Raw genomic sequence first — 24,361 nt, 5'->3', positions numbered from 1 at the left:
TGACATATGAAATAGTGAGATGAAACTCTCTATTGAGAGAGGGTATTTCATTCATTCATAAATCTTATGTGGCATTTTTGGAAACAGGGACATGAAATCCCCATCGTGAATAGCCTTACTACTGCTCACAAGCTGAAACGCAGGCATGACGGCATGAGACCATGCGGTGCGGTGCGGCGGCGGTGATAGGTTACCGCGAGGAATCATGGATGTGCGCTAAGCTATGCGGTGGCAGCTGCCGTGTTTGTGCTTCGGATCGTATGGAGCAGACACGAGAACCGACCGACCGACCCTTGCACCCGCAATAAATCTGTTTCGCATTCAGCGCTGCCGCCGTACGTACGCCCCGCTGCCGAACCGGAGCGCACCATCACTAGCAAGGTGGGTACTGTACTGGTATGGTACCGGAGTACGTGGAGGCGTCCCAGGCCGTGGCGAGAGCGTAAAGCAATTCATGAATTCGACCGGTCCAGGACAGAGGCGGGAGGACGCGCCAAACACGGCGCCCGCCGTGTCAGGTCAGGCCGTGGGTCTGAAATGGCGGCCATTCCCAGCTTTTCCGACGGGACGGGAGGATAGATGGTTGGTTTCTATGTAGATATATAGTTTTTTTATTAAGAAATTGTTTTTCTTCTCTCCTATTATTAAGTTGTTTACCACATCAGCAAAAAAAAACTTATATGATAGAGTAATAATTAATGCACCTAGGAACTATGATAGTTTCTGCATTACAAGATTTGTTAGCAAGAAATTCTATATCAACAAAAGAAACTATCCTTCCCATATCAACAAAAGAAGTATTAATACACGGTACAAAAGAATATGGAGAGTGCCAGAGTGGAGAGGATGAAACATGATTGGAGAGAGAGAGAGAGAGAGAGAGAGAGAGAGAGAGAGAGAGAGAGAGAGAGAGAGAGAGAGAGAGAGAGAGAGAGAGAGAGAGAAAGACTGATGATTGGCAAGGAGTGAAGCTTGTGTCGCCATGTTGCGCTACCATGCGACCTTGTAAACTGCTGCAGGGTTTCATGGTCGCTTATTGCCTTGGCCTTTACGAGTGATGGTATTCACGTGCGAGCCCTTATATGAACTGTGATGCCTTGCCGGATCCACGGCACTGCTGGATCTTAAAAGAACGCTGTTTCGGGGTAGCAACTGTACCATGTTCTCCCTGTCATTTACATAGTCTCCATGAAAAGAATTTGCTATCCTTTCATCCTCTGCTCTACCCCCGCTTGACGCTTGAATGTCGTCTGACATTTTTTTCTATCATTTTTCCTTTCATCGGGAAACGCGTCTGCCAGATCCTTGGTCCGGAAACTAGAACTGGCTAGTTGTAGACGGGGTCGAGTTCTCCTTTCGAGCTATCCTCTCCGGATTTTTTGTGATTTCACTGTGCATTAATTCCGAAGAGTTTTATTTTAATAAGATCTTTAGTTATTTAGAGCTAGTTTGTTAACTTTATTTTGTTAATGATTTTTATTTTTATTTAAAACTAAATGAACTAATTTACCTTGTAAAAAATAGGAATCTCTTTGGAAAATAGGGTTTGTCAAAGTGGTTTTTGCTCCGTTACCGGCCCTTCTCGGAGACATATGTGACAGGAAAACTGCAGCCGCCCCATTGATTTTCAGAATCCAGAAACAAATTTGCAAAGGAACTCAGACCTCACTCGAAGAAACTAATAAATACAGCAATGGTCGATCAGTACGGTGCAGATCGAGCGCGGGCTCGCTCGCTGCAGTAACCTTGCCAAGAGCTCTGCCCGATTGGTCGATTGGCATTTGGCAACGGTCTACCACTCCGGCGGACACAAACAAAAGCCAAGTCTTGGCGTACAGATGGACTCATGAACAGCCAGCCCATAGCAGAGCAGAGCAGAGCTGAATGTCTTGATCAAGAACGGTCATGCATACCTAGCCAAGTAGCCAGCCAAAAAATGCCAAACGCACATGCATGACATCAGCTGGTTCCGTCCTTTTGAAATGGATATACGTTCTCCTCCACCGCAACACCTACGCTTTGGTTGGTGACTGCTGCATCCGAACTGCCAGCCCGTGCAACAGACAGTTCGTGGCAGCAGCAGTAGTAGACCAGCTGACCCGCCGGCACGTTTCTTGCAATTCTTCAGTTGCGTTGCAGTCTCGGTCAGTTCTTTTTTTTTCTTCTTCTTCTTTTCTGCGAACAAGTCTGAACATTCGTTCTGCCAGGCCTGACGTACTGACCGTTCGGTGAAACGTGAACGTAGAACATAGGCGTCAGTCTCTCCACAATACAATACTATAATATTATACATTATACTAATAATTCATACTACGACCGCATGAGCAGCACGGACTATTTCTCCCCCTGCCCTTTGTCTTTGTGTTCGAACCAGAATTGAGCACGGACGGTCCGGCTCTGAGGCCGGACGGTCCGCGGTCCGGACGGTCCGCGCCTGTGGGCCGGACGGTCCGCGCGTGCGCAGAACAGATTAGGGTTCCGAGTTTTGTGCTACGGTTGTTAGCTAAAATCATGGGATAAGCTCGGAAATTAGTTTGTAAAGGGTCCAGCCCCCCTCCTCTATAAATAGAGAGGTATACGGCCGATTTGTAACAATCAACAATCGAATCAATACAACTTTTATTCGCATTTTATCCTAGGAGTAGTTCTAGTCTAGTTTAGGTTTAGCTTCCCAATCCCCAAATTCTTCGTCTCTTTTCGGCTCTACGTCGATTAGAGGAGTCTAGGTCGGCCGGCCCGAGCCTAGACACCACCTAGGATCTCTCCTCCCCGACGGGGTCCCTCCCGGGAGCGAGATCCAGGCGCTGCCGGCGACTTCCGCCGCCTCTGCGTACGCGCGGACCGTCCGGCCCCAGGGTGCGGACCGTCCGGCCGTCAGGCAGAGAAGCCTCGGCTGCGCACCAGGCCGCGGACCGTCCGGCCCCTGGCCGCGGACAGTCCGCCCCTGCGCAGAAAATACCACCGCGCCTCGCACCAGGCCGCGGACCGTCCGGCCCCTGCGTGCGGACCGTCCGCCCCTGTGCAGAGGGCACCGCCACGGTTCTTGTTGAGTGTTTGGCGCTCCAAAAAAGCGTCAACATACTTTTGGCGACTCCGCTGGGGACAACACATATAGACCTATCAAATCGGCCCTCAATGGCCGGTTCAAAAGATAGCTCTGAGGTTTCCACCAGCAATATCATCACACCGACATGGGAAGCCTTGCCGGCTGAAGAACAACTTCTGTTCGAGGAGCGCCAGGAGCAGCTGATCCAAGAAGCAAAGGCGAAGTTCCTGGCTGACTTCAAAGTGGACAGGAACAACAAAGTCGTTCGGCAACGGGCGACAGATCTGGCTTCGCTCCGACCTACTACGATTACCCCAAATGTAAGTAGCACCAACGAACTCCAATCTCTTAAAGCTTACATAGACGAACAGCGAGAACAGATGCAAAATATCATAGGGGTTATGCAAAACGATTGTAGGAGACTAGTACGTGCATTTGATAAATCTAGTATAGCAAATTTTCCTTCACACGAGGTTGAATTAGGAGATAATACACGTAATACATCGGCTAAAGGTTGTCACGACCAGTCACAACCCCCTTATGGGATGCCGATGGACACGTACCCTGAGCAAACGCAAATCGGCAGTAAACCAGCCGATCTACACATGTCCGGACCGTCCGCTCGCGAGCACGGACCGTCCGGGTCAGCCACAGTCGGGCCCATTTTTAATGAGTTACCTAGACACACACCCGAGCCACCACATAGGGCACCGAATTTAAACTATCCAGTCGAACGGTCCGCATACAACGACGGACGGTCCGCATATAATCACGGACGGTCCGGGTACGTATCCGGACAGTCCGCGCATGAGTCTTTTGAGGGGGATTATTACCTGAATCCTCGCTCGTCCCAGCAACACTTCCCATCACATTATGCAATGCACCAGCCCATTAATTCAGGATTCAGAGCCCAGGAAAGCTTTCCGGCCCCACCTAGAAGGCCGGAAAGAAACGATCAAACATATGAGCCATATAGGGCAAATGGAAATGCACCACGTAGCTCAAACCAATGGGGGGAACGACAACATACTAACATGCAACCAACCCAACCTATGTTTGACCAGAGAGCCGGTGGTCTTGCACCGGCTGCCATTGGTATAGTGAGGGAAGAAATAGCCGGGGCGTTCCGAGATAAGCTCGGAGTAAGCATGATCCCTGGGGGGCAATCATATCGGAAGCCTTATGACAGCCGATTTGATCACCACCCATACCCACAGGGAACCAGGATACCCGAGTTTGCAAAGTTTTCGGGTGACCAAGGAAAGAGCACGCGTGAGCACATAGGCCAGTTCCTAGCACAATTAGGAGAATTGGCCGACACCGAAGCATTCTGTGTGCGTTTATTTTCATTATCCTTAACAGGGACTGCATTCACATGGTATGTCACGCTCCCTCCTAATTCCATTTTGTCATGGGGAGACTTAGAGCAAAAATTTCATGAACATTTCTTCTCTGGTGATTATGAGCTAGATTTAGTAGACTTAGTGACCCTACGACAAGAAAAGGATGAATCGGTTAGTGATTATATCCGGAGATTCCAGGATACGAGAAACCGATGCTTTCAAATTCATTTAACAGATAAACAACTGGCGGGAATAGCCTTTGATGGATTGCGTTATTATTTAAAAGAGAGATTAGAAGGCATCCAGTTCTTTACTCTAGCACAATTACATCAGAGAGCTTCGGCTTGTGAAAGCCGAAGCAAAGAACTAGTCAGAACGGTTCATCATAATGTCCCTATAGTAGAACACAATCAAAGTAGTTCGGACGATGAACCAAAGAAAGTTTACACTGCCGAAATAGTTTGGCCCGAGCAGGCCAAATCTTCGGCTTGCTACTCCTTGCAGTCAGTTCAAAAGGAACGACAGGAGGAGGTTAAGTTTACATTTAATGTCGGCAAATGTGATAAGATATTCGATGAATTACTAAAAAATGGTAACATTAAAATTGATTATATCGTTCCGCCTGCCGACGAACTAAAGCGTCGCGCATACTGCAAGTGGCACAACTCATTTTCTCATGCCACTAATGATTGTAATGTGTTCCGACGACAAATTCAATCGGCCATTAATGAGGGACGATTGAAATTTCAGGAGGACACGGAGCCCTTCCCAATGAATGTGATCGACTTTAATGGCAAAAAGGTCCTAATTCGGCCCAACACAGCCGATAAGGGCAAAGACAAAGAAGTCATCATCGGCAACGCACGGGAGGCCGATGAAAACAACAAAATTTCTTGCAGGAAAGTGATGGCCGAGAAAACTCCTGATGGAGGGGAGACACTGAAGGTAACCATCACAAACTCCAGCGCTGGGGGGCAAGCACAGACAAGGAGATATGCGCGAGAACCCATACTACGCATCGCGGACGGTCCGGTGTCCAGGCGCGGACGGTCCGTAACATCACCGGACGGTCCGGAGCGTTCCAGCGGACGGTCCGGCAACGCCGAAGAGCCGCGGCGACCACATACCTTCAAACCACGACGACCAAAAATAGGTACGTGGAAAACTAACACGTTCAAGGCAACTGGTCGGTTGGTAAAATCTAGCCTGACCTTTGATCAATTATTGTCTAAATATGTGAAAAAGAAGGCTGGCCCCAGCGACCGTCCACCAAAGGGACCTCGCTTACCCACCCAGGTGCGACGGCAGGTTAGGCCGATTGGACCACCACACCAATCGGAAAGGACGAGAGGTCATAATGTTCAATTAAGACCTAACATACCTGCATGGACACCTCCACCACCATATCCATCTATGCCATATTCATACACATACATACCTCCACCATACGTCCCAAATAAAATGTGGGGCATGCCACCATACCTATTTGGGATGCCACAGTACCCCGCTTGGGGGGCACCCCAAACATCTGTATTCAATAGGTTGACACCTCCAGTACAAGACCGATTGAGAGCCCCTCAATCTGGTCCACGAGCACAGGCCCAGCAAGATTGCCGAACAATTCGGCCCCAAAGGCTGACTAATCCGGCAGGGGGGCATACAACTATAACCTCCAACAGTACGAAAAAGGGAGAGGTCATTAAAATAGGAGCGACAGATGTCGTCGTACAACAAAATAACGAAGGGCCGATGATTTTTGGTGAATCGGCCAACACAAACAAAAAAGAAAGTACGACTGTCAATAAAATAGCCGATCCAAAATACTCCATGCCCCGATGGTGTCCATCGGGATTAACACGGTCGCAAAAGCGAAAATTACAGCGCCTCAGAGCAAAGGAGAATCAGGAAAAAGAGGCAGAAAGAATATTCAACGACACGCATCCGCAGTATCCGCCACCGCAAAAGAGATGGAGACCAAAGGCCGTTGAGAAAAGTCAAACGGCCACAAAGATAGTAAATAAAACAACAACTGTGCATCTCTCTGCAGGTATGGTAGACTGTCCGGCTATAAAGGCCGGATTATCTGCACAGGACGCGGACCATCCGACCCCTGAGGCCGAACCATCCGCACTACACCAAGACACCTCCGACGACGTACCGACGCCCATGGAGGAAGACGACCTGCAAGAAGAAGACCTGGTCGACTACGGAGCTACGCCAGAACACTTAGAGAATTAGGAAGGCAAGGTGACGAATTGGTCAGGACCAGTATGACGCTCGGCGATGTTGGGACTGACAGTTCGATCAAATCTAAAGGGATCACGTCCGTTGAGTCAACCATCGAGACCAAGGCCACTGCGTACCATCCTAGTAAGTGGCAAGATGCCTAAGAAAACCGATGTGATAACATCGAGTTAGTTGCTTTTGGTTCGCTCAGCTCCACCAAAAGGCAGGGGGGCATATGTTCGAACCAGAATTGAGCGCGGACGGTCCGGCCCTGAGGCCGGACGGTCCGCGGTCCGGACGGTCCGCGCCTGTGGGCCGGACGGTCCGCGCGTGCGCAGAACAGATTAGGGTTCCGAGTTTTGTGCTACGGTTGTTAGCTAAAATCATGGGATAAGCTCGGAAATTAGTTTGTAAAGGGTCCAGCCCCCCTCCTCTATAAATAGAGAGGTATACGGCCGATTTGTAACAATCAACAATCGAATCAATACAACTTTTATTCGCATTTTATCCTAGGAGTAGTTCTAGTCTAGTTTAGGTTTAGCTTCCCAATCCCCAAATTCTTCGTCTCTTTTCGGCTCTACGTTGATTAGAGGAGTCTAGGTCGGCCGGCCCGAGCCTAGACACCACCTAGGATCTCTCCTCCCCGACGGGGTCCCTCCCGGGAGCGAGATCCAGGCGCTGCTGGCGACTTCCGCCGCCTCTGCGTACGCGCGGACCGTCCGGCCCCAGGGTGCGGACCGTCCGGCCGTCAGGCAGAGAAGCCTCGGCTGCGCACCAGGCCGCGGACCGTCCGGCCCCTGGCCGCGGACAGTCCGCCCCTGCGCAGAAAATACCACCGCGCCTCGCACCAGGCCGCGGACCGTCCGGCCCCTGCGCGCGGACCGTCCGCCCCTGTGCAGAGGGCACCGCCACGGTTCTTGTTGAGTGTTTGGCGCACCAAAAAAGCGTCAACACTTTGCAATTGTTTAAGGTGCCATATGCTGCTCAAGTGGTCGGCAATAGTCACTTGCTAACAGCTAGCTATAGCTCGTGGAAGAACTAAACTAATCATTCCCTGACGGCCACGGGGGACAAAAAAGCGACGTCTGGGTTGCAATTGCCTTGTTTAGGCACCAGCTGGTTGGAGCAGTAGTTGTGGCGTCCTCTCTCTTACGCTAAACGCCGTCCGTGCCGTGCCAGTGCCAGGGGATGGCAACGCTTGCAGCTCAAGGGAAACAGTGGGGTGGGGGCTCAGGTTATGTCCAGTGCAGACCAGGAAATCCTTTTGCTGCGTGTGTAGTTAGAGCAGCAGGTCAGGGTGGGAGTAAAAACTATGGCCTGTTTGGTTCGCCGGCGGCGGTAGGAGCCGACGGGGGCCAGGCCGACGATGGAGCGCGTTGTTTCTCCGGCAGAAAGGCGGCTGTTTTCGCTTCTTCCCGGTATCTGCTGCGTCCAGGAAACGAGCTGCCGATGCTCTCTAACTACCATTAACTATTGCTCTGTGCCGATCACATGCTCTGCTCTGGCTGATCTCTGCACATGTCTGAGACTGTGGCGGTGTGTGGTGTGCACTCTACAGAAGAATACAAGGACGCTTGGGAGAAGAAACGGCCGGGGGGCGTCCATTAATTCAGTAGCAAAATGATGTAAAAAAAACAAGGACAGTACTGGCAAAACTCATAAGAGCCAACTGGTCCAATTAGAAGATATGCTGCCTACTGTTTCTGTCTACTTTCCAAAATAAAAATACACAAACATATATCTATTTCTATTATCTCGTACTAGGAGGAGGTAGTAATACGTAGCAAATAGCAATAGACATTCAACTGTTCAACGGCTATTTGAGAGTTCCGCGGCAAAACCCTTCCAGTTTGCAGGAGTAAAACAACTCCAAATTCAGTCCATTTGCAGGACAGAATGAAACCCTCACGATTAAGCCATGGTTCAAGTAGAACTTTGACTCAGGACAGAGTACACTGATAAACCGCGCGCAATTAGAGGCAGGTAGACTCCATTTTTAGTCTAGTCACAGGGCACATCAAACTTTTTACCTCCACTGCATGGGAACCGCACTAATTAACTTGCTTTTGGACAATCCAACAGCACAACACTAGAGGACAGGACAGCAATCATATGAGGTCATAATAGTACGCCTCCCACTGAGCCCATAAACCAACTTATTAATATTTGACCTAACGTGTGGCTCGCAGGCCACATCTCTTCAGAGCTACATATGCAGAGACATGCATGCATGCACGGCCCTAGCATTAGGCCAAAAAAGACCTAAGCTTTCGTCTGACGTTACGTGCTCCTCTTTTCCGGACCATTTCATTTCTGTTGGGGATCATGTTTGTGTTGCATGGATTGGACCATTCGACAATGAATAACCTTGACTTGGGGAGGCCTAATTATCGGACGTCATGCTGCGTAACAGATTTTGTCGGTCAGGGAACAGTGGTAAAAGCAGTGGGAATGACTTGGCTCGTGAGCAGCGCTACTAGTTTACCCGTGCAACTTTCCAACGAAGACAGTAGATAAATCGATTCTAGTGCAATATACTACACGATTAGTGTAGCTGCCAGCTCTCAGGTGACCTAATTAATGGCCCGTGGTGCTTCCAGCGAATTCGCCCACATGGTTCACAACTTGGCTCCAGCTGAGCGGCGAAACGTGTTTTCAGGTGAGGAAGGCGCCAGGGAGGTGGTTCTTGCCTTTGCTTTGGGTTGAAACAATGGGGAGAAAAGGGGTACAACCAGAACCAGTGATTGGACTTGGAAGGTCCTCCTGAGAGATCGATGCTGATGCAGGAGCAGACGCTTAAAAGCAGGGGAGGACGCAAAGATTCCTCTCCACCTCCACCAGCTCGCCCCAGGAAAGCCGGCAGCGGATGCACATGGGTTGCTGCCTCGCTAATTTTCCTCATCAGATAATGGCGCGGCATGGCGTTGGGCCGGGTAGGTCGAGTCAAACGTCGGCATTTGGGAATCGAACACCACATGTTTCTCGTCTTCATCGGATTGGCGGCTCCTCTGGCTGTGTTTGCTTTCTCACTTGCGGCCTCACACAGAAGCCAGCCCAGCCCAGTAGGCATCTGGGGAGAGGGAGCTGAGTAGGCCGCCTTCAAATGGTTTGGTGAGCATGACACTTGCTCTTCCTGCATGAACTTTCATTGCGTTGCAGTTAGATGGAATGGGAGTCGAGCGGATGAAGTTAGATTTATAAGCGGCGGTGCTCTCTGCGACAACACGGCTAGGTCGGTCGATCTGCAACCTGGTACAGAAACGGATCTTCTATGTGGTGAAGTCGGACGGTCCACGTCTGTGGCTGGAGTCGCCGGACTGTCCGCGTGTGCGTAGAGACGACGACGTTCATCAACAACATCTGAATCTCGCTCCCGGGAGGTATTCCGTCGGGGAGTAGAGATCCTAGGATTTGTCTTTTAATCGATAGATCACCCAAAACATCTCCAGACAATGTAGAGTTGAAGAGATGCTATATTGCTGTCTACTGATAGAACAAAAGTTAAAGAACGAAAGATACATTGATTTTGGTTTGATTGTTGGTGCCCGCAATCAGCTATATCCCTTTATATATTTAGCATCACATAAAAAATGATAGAGATAGTACAGTCTTTAGAGTTTAGAGAATGCAAAATTAAACTAGAAAACATCAAATAAAAAATAGAGGGAGTAATGCTATCGACCTTCGTGATCGTGCCACATCAATCGTACTATCAACTCTCCTATCGACTTTTATGGGCCATTATTTATCCAGACGATCTTAGTATAAAACCTTTATCTTCAGCTTACAGTTATCTTAGCGAAACGTCAATCTATTATAGACTTTAGGTGACATAAAATATGTTATTTTATTGAATAAATACATCCAAATACACAATTAAATAGATAAAATTATACAATTCATACAAAACAACTAAAATTACATAACTTAAAGTCTTGTATCATCTTTCAGTATTGTATCATCTTGCATCATCTTTCAGTGCGATCAAGTTAGATCGCATGGGAATCGAGCTGAAAACAATGTGTGTAAGGGTAATGCTTGTTAGCCTTTTCGTTTGGCTTTCATTCATACTAACTTTTATTGTTTATACAATATGACTACAGTATTATACAGTGCATCACTCGGGAAGGGCAACATCGACACTATCGAACTAACCTCACATGCTCCGAGTAAATTCATGACCTGCACTTGTCACTTTACTAGCGATCTGTTACGTCCTTCCTCAGTACAACTATCGACTCCTTCGTCAACTCTTATTTATACCACTATATAATCTAGCAATTTAATTATTGCAAAACACACTCAATCAAATCAAAAAATCACTCTCACACCTATAGCATCCACTAAATCCACCAAACAAATTACATGCATGCTTAACACATCATCAAAATCAACGTTTTAAATCGCTGAATAACTTTATCTCCTTTTTTTCAATTTCAATGGACAATATTATTTAGATTATTCATCTTCCTTAGTGCGACCCCAGCCTCCCCATCCCATCATCTCGCTGCCTCCTCCCCCTAACTCGCGTTGCTGCTATGGTCATCGCCTACCCCTCCTCTCCTGTGTCTACCCCTTCTCTTCCCTCTCAGAGATCGTAGCGCTAACACCGGTTATATTCTAGTCTATGCCCATTACTCTAATACACAACATTTATACTCAGCTTACGGTTACCGCAACGTCATATCAACTTCTTCATATAGATTTTTAGTTAAATGCCGTTCAATTACGTAATTAAACAAATAAAATTGTATAGTTCATAAATAATTGAAAATAACATAGTTTAAACATAAAGAATAAAATTTACATAATCCATAAATATACCTAATAAACTACTACTATTCGTTTTCATGTTCCTCTTCCACCTATTTTGATGCTTTTCCTCCACCTCTAATTAACGTTGTTTTGTTAACTTTTCAAGGCTTTTATTGGTAGAGGAGGATGGGGGCTTTTGTGAAAAAAGGAGAAATGTCGATGGTGGTGTGAGTTTCAGTGAAAAAAAAGGAGAAACGCCGGTGGAGGGGCTTTAATGAAAAGAGAAACGTCGATAGTAGAACCATCATTGCCTCATTGAAAGAAGAAAGAGCATCATAGAAGGTCGATTGCCATAAAAGAGAGGAACATATGTGTACGGAAACAGAGCTTCTAGAGTGAACGAATGGAGAAGGTAGGGCTGGGCATTCGGTCTATTAGGGTAATTCGGTTCGGTCTATTCGGGTTTGTGAAATTTCGGGTTCTGAAAAATGAGAACCGAAATTTCCAAAAATATTTTAGGAACCGAACCCGAATAGACTCACAATTTCGGTTCGGTCTATTCGGTCCACCGAATAGACCCGAATTGTAGAGAGACTAGTATATTTTGTTAAAATATATACAATGAATAATTAATTGAAAGTACTATTACTACAACAAGTGACTATAAAAATTAGCATACAAAGATATATATATATACTATTGTTAAGATGATATCATTATTTCTAGCTAATAAGTTCATAAATCATATAATAATACCATCACATATTAAGAGTTTTTTTATATTTCGGGTTATTAGGTCTATTCGGGTTTTAAAGGTTAGGAACCGAACCCGAACCCATAACCCGAAATATAGCACATATAGGAACCGAACCCGAACCCGAAAACCCGAATAGACTCACAATTCGGTCTATTCGGGTTCGGTTCGGGTTCGGGTTCGGTTTTCGGTTTTAAAATGCCCACCCCTAGGAGAAGGACACAAACATTCTTCGAACGACATTGCACAGGATAAAGACCGTCGTCGAAGATCTCCCCAGTCCCCACAGGGATGTCAGAAAGATGTGGAAATTGGATATTGAACAAATCTATGAAGGCTTGAAGTCCAGACTCTATCTGATATCAATATTAAAATAAATAGTGGACTATAATATGAAGAAAGATGAGCGAAATAGAGAGTGAAGATTGTGAATGAATCTAAACACTCCCTATGTTTATAGTTTAGATTCTAGGAATTATTTTATTTTTTTAATTTAAAACATTTAAAATCAATTAGCTAATGTGTCATATGTAAACTAATCAGAAAATGTCACGTTGCTAAAGCCGACCAAACCAACCGATTAGGATTGGACACGTATAATCGGTCGGTCGGTATCGACGCGATCATCCAAACCAACCATTTAGCGAAGTGGTTTTTATCACCGGTCAGTACCAACTAGACACAGTCTAACACGATTGATACCGATACAAACAACTGATCGATAGGCTCATTGACCCATCATCCAAACGGGCCAACATTAGGACCGGCACACGACCAATCGACCCATCGTCGTCCGAATCACCCGGCGTTGGGACCGGAACATTAGGACGCGTCTGCCCGCCGGATTACATCACCGAGCGTTATCGCTCCGGTTGAAACTAGCCTTAGGCCGTGTTTGGGTCCACTCTATTCTTTTAAAAACTGGTTTCTAGACTTAGTTTCTAAAAACTAGCTTTTAGACCAAAAAAAAAAAATACATAAATGTGTTTGGATCCACTAGTTTTAAAAAATGGTTAATATTTTTTATATAAACAATGGCTAACCATCTAAAAAACTGGTTTTAGCTAATGCTAACCAGTTTTTTGGTTTTTAAGAAACCTAGAAAGTAATTTTTAGAAACTGAATAAAAACTTGATTTGTTTGGAGGCTTTATAACTTTTAAAACCAGTTTCTAATAAACTGAGTGGATTCATACGGGGCCTTAGCTGGTCTTCAGTTCATGCAAAGCTGCAAAAACACAGCACAACTGAGTGCCAAACGGAAACCAATTATTCCCGTGCACACATGGGAAGGCACTTAAATAGGTTCAAGCTGAAGCCACAGCGAAGTTCAGCTTTAACAAATGAGTCCGAATGCATGGAAGTATCTGCTTTGATCTAGAAGGGTACCTGATGTATTCCTGGAGAGGGAGCTAGCTAAGCTTCCGATTCCGAATTTCCTGCACCAACAGCTCTAGATCCGCGTACGATGTCCCGCCAGGCTTCATGGCGCGGGCGGCCTCTGCCGCGAGTGCCTTGGCGCGGGTCCTCACGTCGTGGCCCTTCTCCCCGGTGGCGTCGGCCAACACGGACGCCAGCTCACCTGCGTCGGGGACAAAGCCGAGGCCGCCCTTGCATGCGCGGACCGCGACGCGGGCCTCGTCCACGAGCAGCCGAGCGTCAAAGAACTGGTCGCCCGTCAGGGGCCACGCCAGCATGGGCACCCCCGCGGCCACCGCCTCCAAAGTCGAGTTCCAGCCGCAGTGCGTCACGAACCACCCCACCGCCGGATGCCGCAGCAGCGCCACCTGCGGCGCCCACCCGCGCACCACCGAGCCGCGCCCCGACGCCGCGGCGCGCGCCTCGAACCCGTCCGGGACCACGGCGTCGCCCACGGCCCACATGAACGGCACGGCGCTGCGCTCAAGCGCCTCGGCCAGCGCCGCCGCCACGGCGGGGCTCAGCACGGCCTGGCTCCCGAAGCACACGTATACAACCGAACCTTCCGGGAACGCGTCCAGCCACGCGCTGAGATCGGCGAGCTCGACGGTTGCCTGCCCGCCGCGGGCAACCGCGGCGTCCGCCTCCGGAGCCACGGGGCCCACTGCCCAGGCGCGCTTGAAGCCCAGGTCCTCGAGAGGCTGCTCCAGGTACCTCCCCTCCAGCGCTCTGAACGAGTTGAACACGAACCCCCAGCTGTCGTGCAGGTTCCACATGAAGTTCTGCCTCACCGACGCGCCGACCTGCTCGTCCAGAGCGCCTGCCATGTAGTTCCTGTACATCATCAAGAGCTCTCTCCACTGGTAAGACGGCTCGCCGGGAATCGCCGGGAACGAGACGCTGAACTCGTCGTCGCCATCGCACTCCGCGGGGCGCCTCACCAGGCGGCGGAAGGTCGAGTGCGGGACGGCGGTGCCGAGGACGCCGGACGGCGAGAACACGATCCCAGCGGCGCCTATCTCGCGGGCCAGCGGCTGAGCCCATCCGCAGAAGAAGTCGGCGACCACGGCGACGACGGGATCGGGCTGCGCTTTAACCCACGCGAGGATGGGCCCACGCAGCTCGGCCAAGGCGTGGACGAAGGCGGGGAACTGCACCGGGCTGCAACCCTTGGTATTCTCGAGCCCCGGGGGCAGGGATGGGTGGGAGGGGAACGGGAAGGTAGCGGCGCGGACGGCGGTGGGGTGTGCGGCGAGGAGAGAGGAGAGAAGCTGAAGGTTTGCCGGGGTCGTGACCACGGTGAGGCGGAGGCCGCGCGCCGCCAGGAGGGCGACGAAGTCGATGAGCGGCAGCGCGTGGCCTTGCGCGGGGAAGGGGATGACAAGCACGTGCGGCCCCGGCTCGGGGGTTGGGGCCGCCTCCATGGCTGGGGCCTGTGTGGACTGTGGCGGAGCGGGCGGGGGATGGGTTGGGGACGGTGGACCAGTGGAGAGACCAGGGAAACGGGGGCGTCGTTTTCACCGCGGGTAGAAACGGCCGTCCTGTACTGTACGTCAACAGCAGACAGCGCGTCCAAACAACACAAACGCACGCGGCCACGTGTACGTCAGCTAGCTAACAGCTCATGCATGTTTTTAAAATTAACAGGCTACTGTATATTAGTTAGAGCTAAAGTTATCTATATCTATACTATAATTAAAGCATCAGTTTCAACGGTCGTCATGTGTCATTTCAAATTAATCTACTGCACGTCTATAGATGCCAAAAGACACCCGATACGGGCTAGATGCACGCGACCCACAACTATGACACATCTGGCCTGCTAACTGTGTCGGGCCAGCCCGTTAGCCCGTCGATCCATTTAATTAAATCAGCGTAACGACGCCCGACACGGGCTAGATACACGCGGGCCACAACTATGGCACAGACACGTCATGCCGGCCTGCTAACTGTGTCGGGCCAGCCCGTCGATCCATTTAATTAAATCAGCGTAAAATGTTAAAAAACGGTACATGAGGTGGGGTTCGAACTCATGCCCTGATGGAAGAAGGGCGGGAGACACTTGATGAAACTGTCTAACCAGTAGAACATCACGCTAAGATGTTTTTAATAATATAAATTGTATATGGGTATATATGTTTTTTTTGTAAAATAAAAATATAATCGTATCGGGCCGAGGCTACAGCTCAAGCACGACATGATGTTCTTGGCTTTTGCAAGTATTAGGTCGTTTCTGAGACCACATTGGCGCAATGGACTACATGGTGTTTGAGGTTGCTGAATTGGATGGAGCAGCAATGATTTGTCACACTAACAACAAAATGAAAGGTTATTTGTTGGTTTTAAACGTTAGTAATTGCTACGAAGTAACATAATTTATATGGAGCGCATTCAGTTTTTATTGATGTCTGACTTTAGCAATCACTCTATATTTTGATCTATCTTTTTTATAAGTTTGACTTCATGAGACTTATTTTAGAAACTTGATCTCACAAACTTTCTCTTATTTGGTCTATGTATGATAGAATTATGTCATTTTATAATCTCTTTTATAATCTCTGTTCATTCAGTCAATCGTTGTGAACTCTCTTCTAATCGCTCACTTCATTGGCCGTGTTGTACCAAGACATATTTGCATGGAGCAAACAATAACATCAGTTAGCCAAATCAAAAAATATATTATACAGAGAGCGTAGACAATCAATAAAAAATCTTGAATTTTTTTATGGATAGTTTACGTGGGTATTGTTGTAAGCCGTCGTAACGCACAGTCAACCGACTAGTAGTAACTCTATTCTTAAATATTTATCGTCGGCTAATTTATTTTTAACTAAAATAAGATAAATAGGAATGAAGGGAGTGATTACTAGTTATTGACCCGTGTATTGCTTCGTATACATAAAATTTAGACGGAACTGTATAATAACACTTGATAAATAGATTATGTGGATTCAGTTTCATTTAGCACATAAAGAGCAAAAGCACCGTAATAAGATGTATCAGACATGTGAAATGTCTTGTCATAAACTTCCATGCAATTTATAACATTTAAAAGATTTGTTCGGATATTTCTATTCAATATGGATTGGATGAGATTTAAAAACAGAAAGAATTTTATGGTATGTTCATTTGATTTTAATCCGTACCGGCTTCTACTCTACAGTATTTTATCTCTATATATTGCAGTTGCAGCAGTTCAAACAACCAGCTTTATTTCGAATCGAAAAACCCTTATAACTTGTTAATCTACTGATTGAGAAGGCCCTAAATAAGAAAATTCCCCCAATCATTTTTCTATTTGCGTGACTAGAGTGGCACATTTCGATTCATCAGATGTATAGCAATACTACATGAACTTAATAATAATTATGAGCAACCAATCAACACAACAAATACCAACCTTAGTTACACAAAGAGAACCTCTTTTTTGACGATGTTTCGGGTGTACGTCTCACTCTGAATTGAGCGATTCTTTCTCTTATCTCGCTTTGAGTGTTTCTCTACCTTGCTTTTTTATCTATATTAGCGAGGACCTTGATGTTACTTTTAGCCATGGCTCTAAATAATGCCACGTATAACTGACCATGAGATAATAGGATCTCAGCCAACAAAGCTAAGTTTAATAAAAAAAAATTTCTATCGAAGCAAAAACATATCATCGATAACCACAATGGGATATATGAGCTAGAGAATACCCTCTTTCTAGCATGTTTTCCTCCAACGATTTCTGCATCAATATCATTGTTTCTGAAACTCGTGAACCGTCGGTCTTGTGACATTACAAAACCCATTGGCTGGATCAATCAGTGTTTCTAATAAAAATGATTATACAATTTATCTTGAGCTTCAAAACATGGGGAGGCATTCCATTAGAGGTTAAATAGTTAAGAATTTTTGGTGGGTAGTAGTTGTGAGGATCGTCCTCAGCACGATTGAAGCTATGGTAAACCATCTCCTTCCCTCAAAAAACGACAATCATCCGTGTAGACAAGATGGCTCTATGAACGACCAACCATCCTCATTTTGATTCTATCCACATAACCATCCTCGTTTGATTCTATCCACATCTTCAATAAATCTACCAAGGTTAGCACCCTCTCTCATATAAGGCACACTTATTGCGTCTAGAATACATATTTGCACATTATCATCCTTCTCCTAGATGCCATGACCGACTCACAATAGATATTTTTAGCAAACCATGGGTCACTTTTGTGCCCTCATGTTACACACCAGCTTTTGATGACACATGCACTTCCAAAGGTAAGACATGCACAATGATGCACCGACTATCTGAGCCCTTGAACCCCTTTTTGACAATTGGTAGGATTTGTCTAAAATATCTTCTGAACATAATCCTTCCTGTCGAATAGCCATCTTGATTGGCTCATTATGTCCATTAAAATATTGTCTAATGCCTCCACCAACTGGATACTAGTCATTCAGGCTTCGTCCTAGATAATAAATGATGCTTCCTACAAAAGCTTAGATTTCCCACAATAGTGGTTGCCCACACATTAAGGAGGTGTAAGTCTAGGATTTGATGTTGAGACAATCATCATAGGAGTGGTAGAGGGCTCGTCACAACCAAATGTCCGAGGATGTTGGTGGAGAGCGTGATCGCGCAAGTGGGCTTAGAGTCATCGTTGTCTGTGGAGGCAGACCGACGAGCGTGCTTTGTTAGTGATGTGAAAGGGAAATGTGATATATGATTTTTCTAATTTGGTTTTGGTGATTACTGACTAACATAAACCTGAGTACTAACTAGTTTGCTAAGTGTGTACTTGCAGGTTCATAAATGTCAATTTGTGGAATCCAACTCAACTTATAGCTTAAACAGAGGCAAAATATGACAAAACTTGAATGAAGTGAGCTATGACTAGTTAACATGTTTGGATAACTTCTAGATGTCTTTAGGAATGTTTTTGAGCACCTTATTGGCTTCAGATTGGGAGATTTCAGAAAAGGTGCATATATAGTTGAGTTCGAGACTAAACCAATATTCTAAATTGGAGATAAGAAAATGTGAGAATCTATAACTTACACTAGTTGTCGGGACCATAATTAGGGGTACCCCCAAGACTCCTAAACTCGGCTGGTAACCACCATCAGCACAAAGCTACAAAGGCCTGATGGGCACAATTCAGGTCAAGGCTCCGTCCAAGGGACACGATCTCGCCTCACCCGAGCCCAGCCTCGGGCAGGAATAGTAGACCCAGGCAGATTCACGCCTCACCCGAGGGCCTCCTCAAGTAACGGGCGCACCTTCGACTCGCCCGAGGCCCAGCTCGGGCAGGCTTCGCAGTGAAGCAACCTTGGCCAGATCGCCTCGCCAACCGACCGTATCGCAGGAGCATTCATGAAAAGATCGCCTGACACCTTATCCTGACGCACGCTCCTCAGTCGACAAGGCCGAAGTGACCGCAGTCACTTCGCCCCTCCACTAACTGACCTGATAGGAAAACAGCGCCGCCTGCACTGCTCCGACTACTGTGCCACCCGCCAGGGTGAGGCTGACAGCTGCCGAGTCCAACCTCAGGCGCCATAGGAAGCTCCGCCTCGCCCGACCCCAGGGCTCGGACTCCACCTCGACCTCGGAAGACGGTCTCCGCCTCGCCCGACCCCAGGGCTCGGACTCCACCTCGACCTTGGAAGACGGTCTCCGCCTCGCCCGACCCCAAGGCTCGGACTCCACCTCGACCTCGGAAGACTGTCTCCGCCTCGCCCGACCCCAGGGCTCGGACTCAGCCTCGACCTCGGAAGACGGTCTCCGCCTCGCCCGACCCCAGGGCTCGGACTCAGCCTCGACCTCGGAGGAGTCACCGCCTTGCCCGACCTTGGGCTCGGACCGACCACGTCGCAGGGGGGTACATCATTACCCTACCCCTAGCTAGCTCAGGCTACGGGGAACAAGACCGGCGTCCCATCTGGCTCGCCCCAGTAAAACAAGTAATGATGGCACCCCGCGTGCTCCATGACGACGGCGGTTCTCAGCCCCTTACAGAAGCAAGGAGACGTCAGCAAGGACCCGATAGCCCCGACAGCTGTGCTTCTACAGGGCTCAAGCGCTCCTCCGACGGCCACGACATCACATGAATAGGGCACCAACACCTCTCCAACAGCCACGTCGGCATGTACATAAGGCTCTGGCTCCTCTTTGCTAGACACGTTAGCACATTGCTACACTCCCCATTGTACACCTGGGCCTTCTCCTTACGTCTATAAAAGGAAGGTTCAGGGCCCTCGTACGAGAAGGTGGTCGCGCGGGAGAACGGGCTGACGGACAGGCTCTCTCTCTCTCTCTCTCTCTCTCTCTCTCCCTCGCGAACACTTGTAACCCCCTACTGCAAGCGCATCCGCCCTAGGCGCAGGACAACACGAGCCGCAGTTCCCCTTATTGTTCCCCCTTGTGTTCCGTCTCGCGCCGACCCATCTGGGCTGGGACACGCAGCGACAATTTACTCGTCGGTCCAGGGACCCCCCGGGGTCGAAACGCCGACAGTTGGCGCGCCAGGTAGGGGCCTGCTGCGTGTTGACGAACAGCTTCCCGTCAAGCTCCAGATGGGTAGTCTCCAGCAACCTCTCCAGCCCGGGACGCTGCTCCGTTTCGAGAGTCTCGAGTTCATGTCCCTCGACGGCAGCTACGACATGGTACTCCTTCCTCCGCCGCGTGACAACGACAACGACGGCCGTCAGCCCGCCCGACGGCAGCGGAATCGACGGCGGCGGAATCGACGACGTCTTCCCCGCGTAACGGAAGAGCAGCATCCGGGTCTGTCCCATCACCTTCCCCGCCGATGGAGGAGGAGGCGGGGCAACCATGGCCAAGCAGAAGGTGGCACCTCGTTGGCTGTCGAGCGAGTCGACGACGCCGGCGCCCCAGCGAGGGACACGACAGACGTTGACCTCGCGTCTGAGACAAAGACGAGCGTCGTTTCCCCGCAACACGCCAACCCCAAGCAGACGGACGACGCCAGCACGCTCACGAAGGACTTGCTGGGCGTTAGCCTCGTACCTGAGATAACGGTGCAGTCCGTCCCCGACGCGACTTCGTCACCATCCGTCGATCAAGAGGTACCATCCGTTTTCCACCCTGTGCCTTTTAGATTCAGCTTCGACCCACCAAGCGATCCTGCTTCGGTGGACGCTTTCATAAAGGCATATCCTAACCTTCCGGGGTACCATATGCGGTCAACCTGGGACCGACTGACGGCCGTCTCGACCTACGGGCCCCCGGGTTCCGAGGAAGATGACGAGCCCGACTCTGGTTGGGATTTCTCCGGGCTCGATAACCCCAGTGCCATGCGGGACTTCATGGCTGCATGTGACTACTGCCTCTCCGATTGCTCCGATGGTGGCCACAGCCTTGACGACGAGGACTGTGGCCCAAGTCGCGAATGTTTCCATGTCAATCTAGGGGGTCTCAACGAAGGCAACCATCTTGGTATGCCGGAGGACGGCGATCCCCCTAGGCCTGCGCCTCGCGTTGACATCCTTCGGGAGCTAGCTGTGGTCCCAGTCCCTGCGGGGGGTCAGGACACACAGCTCGAGCAAATCCGCGATATGCAGGCCAGGCTTGACGAGGAAGCAGGACAACTTGTGCAGCTCCGGCAGAACATCGGGTAGGAGTGGGCAGGCCGAGCTCTGGCCGGAGAAGCGCGTCATCTAGCCCAGGACGTCCAACACCGCATCGCCAATGATCCCAGGGCAAGGCAGCCCCCGACCTCCAGTGGGGTCGGCCAGAACCTGGCTGCAGCAGCAATACTACTCCGAGCAATGCCGGAACCATCCACCACCAAGGGGCGACGTATCCAGGGAGAGATCAAGAATCTCCTGGAGGATGTCGCGGTCCGGCGGACCGAAAGCTCTGCCTCCCGAAGGCAGGGGTACCCCCGGAGCATCGCGTCGCGACTTCCCGATTCATGCGGGAAGCCTCGGTCCACACCGGGCGCACGTGGGACACAGCGCCTGCGGCCCTGGGTCGCCTCGGCAACGAGCACCACCACCGCGACCGTCGAGCCCACCTCGACTTGAAGGTGCGCCGAGGCTACCACCCCAGGCATGGGGGACGCTACGACAGCGGGGAGATAGGAGCCCTTCGCCCGAACCGCCCGGTCCGCAGGCTTTCAGCCGAGCCATACGACGGGCGCCGTTCCCGACCCGGTTCCGAACCCCGACTACCATCACCAAGTATTCGGGGGAGACAAGGTTGGAACTGTGGCTCGCGGACTACCGGCTGGCATGCCAGCTGGGTGGAACGGACGATGACAACCTCATCATCTGCAACCCCCCTGTTCCTCTCCGACGCCGCCCGAGCCTAGCTGGAGCATCTGCCTCCTGCGTAGATCTCCAACTAGGACGACCTGGTCAAAGCCTTCGCCGGCAACTTCCAGGGCACATACGTGCGCCCTGGGAACTCCTGGGATCTCCGAAGCTGCCGCCAGCAGCCGGGAGAATCCCTGCGGGACTACATCCGGCGATTTTCGAAGCAGCGCACCGAGCTGCCCAACATCACCGACTCAGATGTCATCGACGCGTTCCTCACCGGCACCACTTGCCACGACCTGGTGAGCAAGCTGGGTCGCAAGACTCCCACCAGGGCGAGCGAGCTGATGGACATCGCCACCAAGTTTGCCTCTGGTCAGGAGGCGGTCGAGGCCATCTTCCGGAAGGACAAGCAGCCTCAGGGGCGCCAGCCGGAAGACGTCCCCGAGGCGTCCGCTCAGCGCAGCACCAAGAAGAAGGGCAAGAAGAAGTCGCAAGCGAAACACGACGCCGCCGACGCAGACCTTGTCGCCGCTGCCGAGCGCAGGAACCCTTAGAAGCGTCCCGGGGCGCCAACCTGTTCGACAAGATGCTCAAGGAGTCCTGCCCCTACCATCAGGGTCCCGTCAAGCACACCCTTGAGGAGTGCGTCATGCTTCGGCGCTACTTCCACAAGGTCGGGCCCCCGGCGAAAGGTGGCAGAGCCCACGACAACGACAAGAAGGAGGGCCACAAGGCAGAGGAGTTCCCCGAGGTCCATGACTGCTTCATGATCTACGATGGGCAAGTGGCGAACGCCTCGTCTCGGCACCGCAAGCAAGAGCGCCGGGAGGTCTGCTCGGTGAAGGTGGCGGCGCCAGTCTACCTAGACTGGTCCGACAAGCCCATCACCTTCGACCAAGGCGACCACCCCGACCGCGTGCCGAGCCCGGGGAAGTACCCGCTCATTGTCGATCCCGTCATCGGCAACGTCAGGCTTACCAAGGTCCTCATGGACGGAGACAGCAGCCTCAACATCATCTACGCCGAGACCCTCGGGCTCTTGCAGATCGATCTGTCCACGATCCGGGTCGGCGCAGCGCCCTTTCACGGGATCATCCCTGAAAGTCGCCTAGAGGGGGTGGTGAATAGGGCGAATCTGAAATTTAACAACTTAATCACAACTACAAGCCGGGTTAGCGTTAGAAATAATAATGAGTCCGAGAGAGAGAGCGCAAAACAAATCGCAAGCGAATAAAGAGTGTGACACACAGATTTGTTTTACCGAGGTTCGGTTCTTGCAAACCTACTCCCCGTTGAGGTGGTCACAAAGACCGAGTCTCTTTCAACCCTTTCCCTCTCTCAAATGGTCCCTCGGACCGAGTGAGCTTCTCTTCTCAATCAATCGGAACACAAAGTCCCCGCAAGGACCACCACACAATTGGTGTCTCTTGCCTCGATTACAAATGAGATGATTACAAGAAAGAATGAGAGAAAGAAGCAATCCAAGCGCAAGAGCTCAAATGAACACAACAAATCACTCTCTCTAATCACTAAAGCTTTGTGTGGAGTTGGGAGAGGATTTGATCTCTTTGGTGTTTCTTGTATTGAATGCTAGCTCTTGTAATGTAGTTGGAAGGTGGAAAACTTGGATGACTTGAATGTGGGGTGGTTGGGGGTATTTATAACCCCAACCACCAAACTAGCCGTTTGGTGAAGGCTGCTGTCGACGGGCGCACTGGACAGTCCGGTGCGCCACCGGACACTGTCCGGTGCGCCAGCCACGTCACCATGCTGTTGGGTTCCGACCGTTGGAGCTCTGACGTGTGGGCCCGCCTGGCTGTCCGGTGGTGCACCAGACAGGCCCTGTAGACTGTCCGGTGTGCCACCCGCGCGTGCTCTGCTCCTCTACGCGCGCAGGCGCGCATTTAATGCGTTGCAGTCGACCGTTGCGCGCGAAGTAGCCGTTGCTCCGCTGTCACACCGGACACTGTCCGGTGACTCACCGGACAGTCCGATGAATTTTAGCGGAGCGGATTCCCGAAGCCGGCGAGTTCAGAGTTGCTCTTCCTTGGAGCACCGGACACTGTCCGATGGTGCACCGGACAGTCCGGTGAATTATAGTGAAGCGCCTCTGAGAATTCCCGAAGGTGTTGAGTTTAGCTTGGAGTTCCCTGGTGCACCGGACACTGTCCGGTGGTGCACCAGACACTGTCCGGTGGCACACCGGACAGTCCGGTGTGCCAGACCAGGGCACACTTCGGTTATCCCTTGCTCTTTTTGTTGAACCCTTTTCTTGGTCTTTTTATTGGCCTTTTGTGAACCTTTGGCACCTGTATAACTTATAGACTAGAGCAAACTAGTTAGTCCAATTATTTGTGTTGGGCAATTCAACCACCAAAAACAATTAGGAAATAGGTGTAAGTCTAATTCCCTTTCAATCTCCCCCTTTTTGGTGATTGATGCCAACACAAACCAAAGCAAATATAGAAGTGCATAATTGAACTAGTTTGCATAATTGTAAGTGCAAAGGTTACCTGGAATTGAGCCAATATAAATACTTATAAGATACACA

General features: G+C 50.0%; 1 protein-coding gene across 1 annotated transcript; it reads right to left on the bottom strand.

Annotated features, from left to right (window-relative positions):
* Positions 1-10,543: 10,543 nt before the first annotated feature.
* On the bottom strand, positions 10,544-15,020 carry LOC103645845 (UDP-glycosyltransferase 89B1-like). The gene is given in 2 exon segments (NM_001346064.1): positions 10,544-10,625; positions 13,513-15,020. A coding segment is annotated over 1 exon segment (1,431 nt). The 5' UTR covers positions 14,967-15,020; the 3' UTR covers positions 10,544-10,625; positions 13,513-13,535.
* Positions 15,021-24,361: the final 9,341 nt, after the last annotated feature.

Source organism: Zea mays, chromosome 2, assembly GCF_902167145.1.
Source record: "Zea mays cultivar B73 chromosome 2, Zm-B73-REFERENCE-NAM-5.0, whole genome shotgun sequence".
Lineage (NCBI taxonomy): Eukaryota > Viridiplantae > Streptophyta > Magnoliopsida > Poales > Poaceae > Zea > Zea mays.
This window is presented reverse-complemented; position numbering and strand designations above follow the sequence as displayed.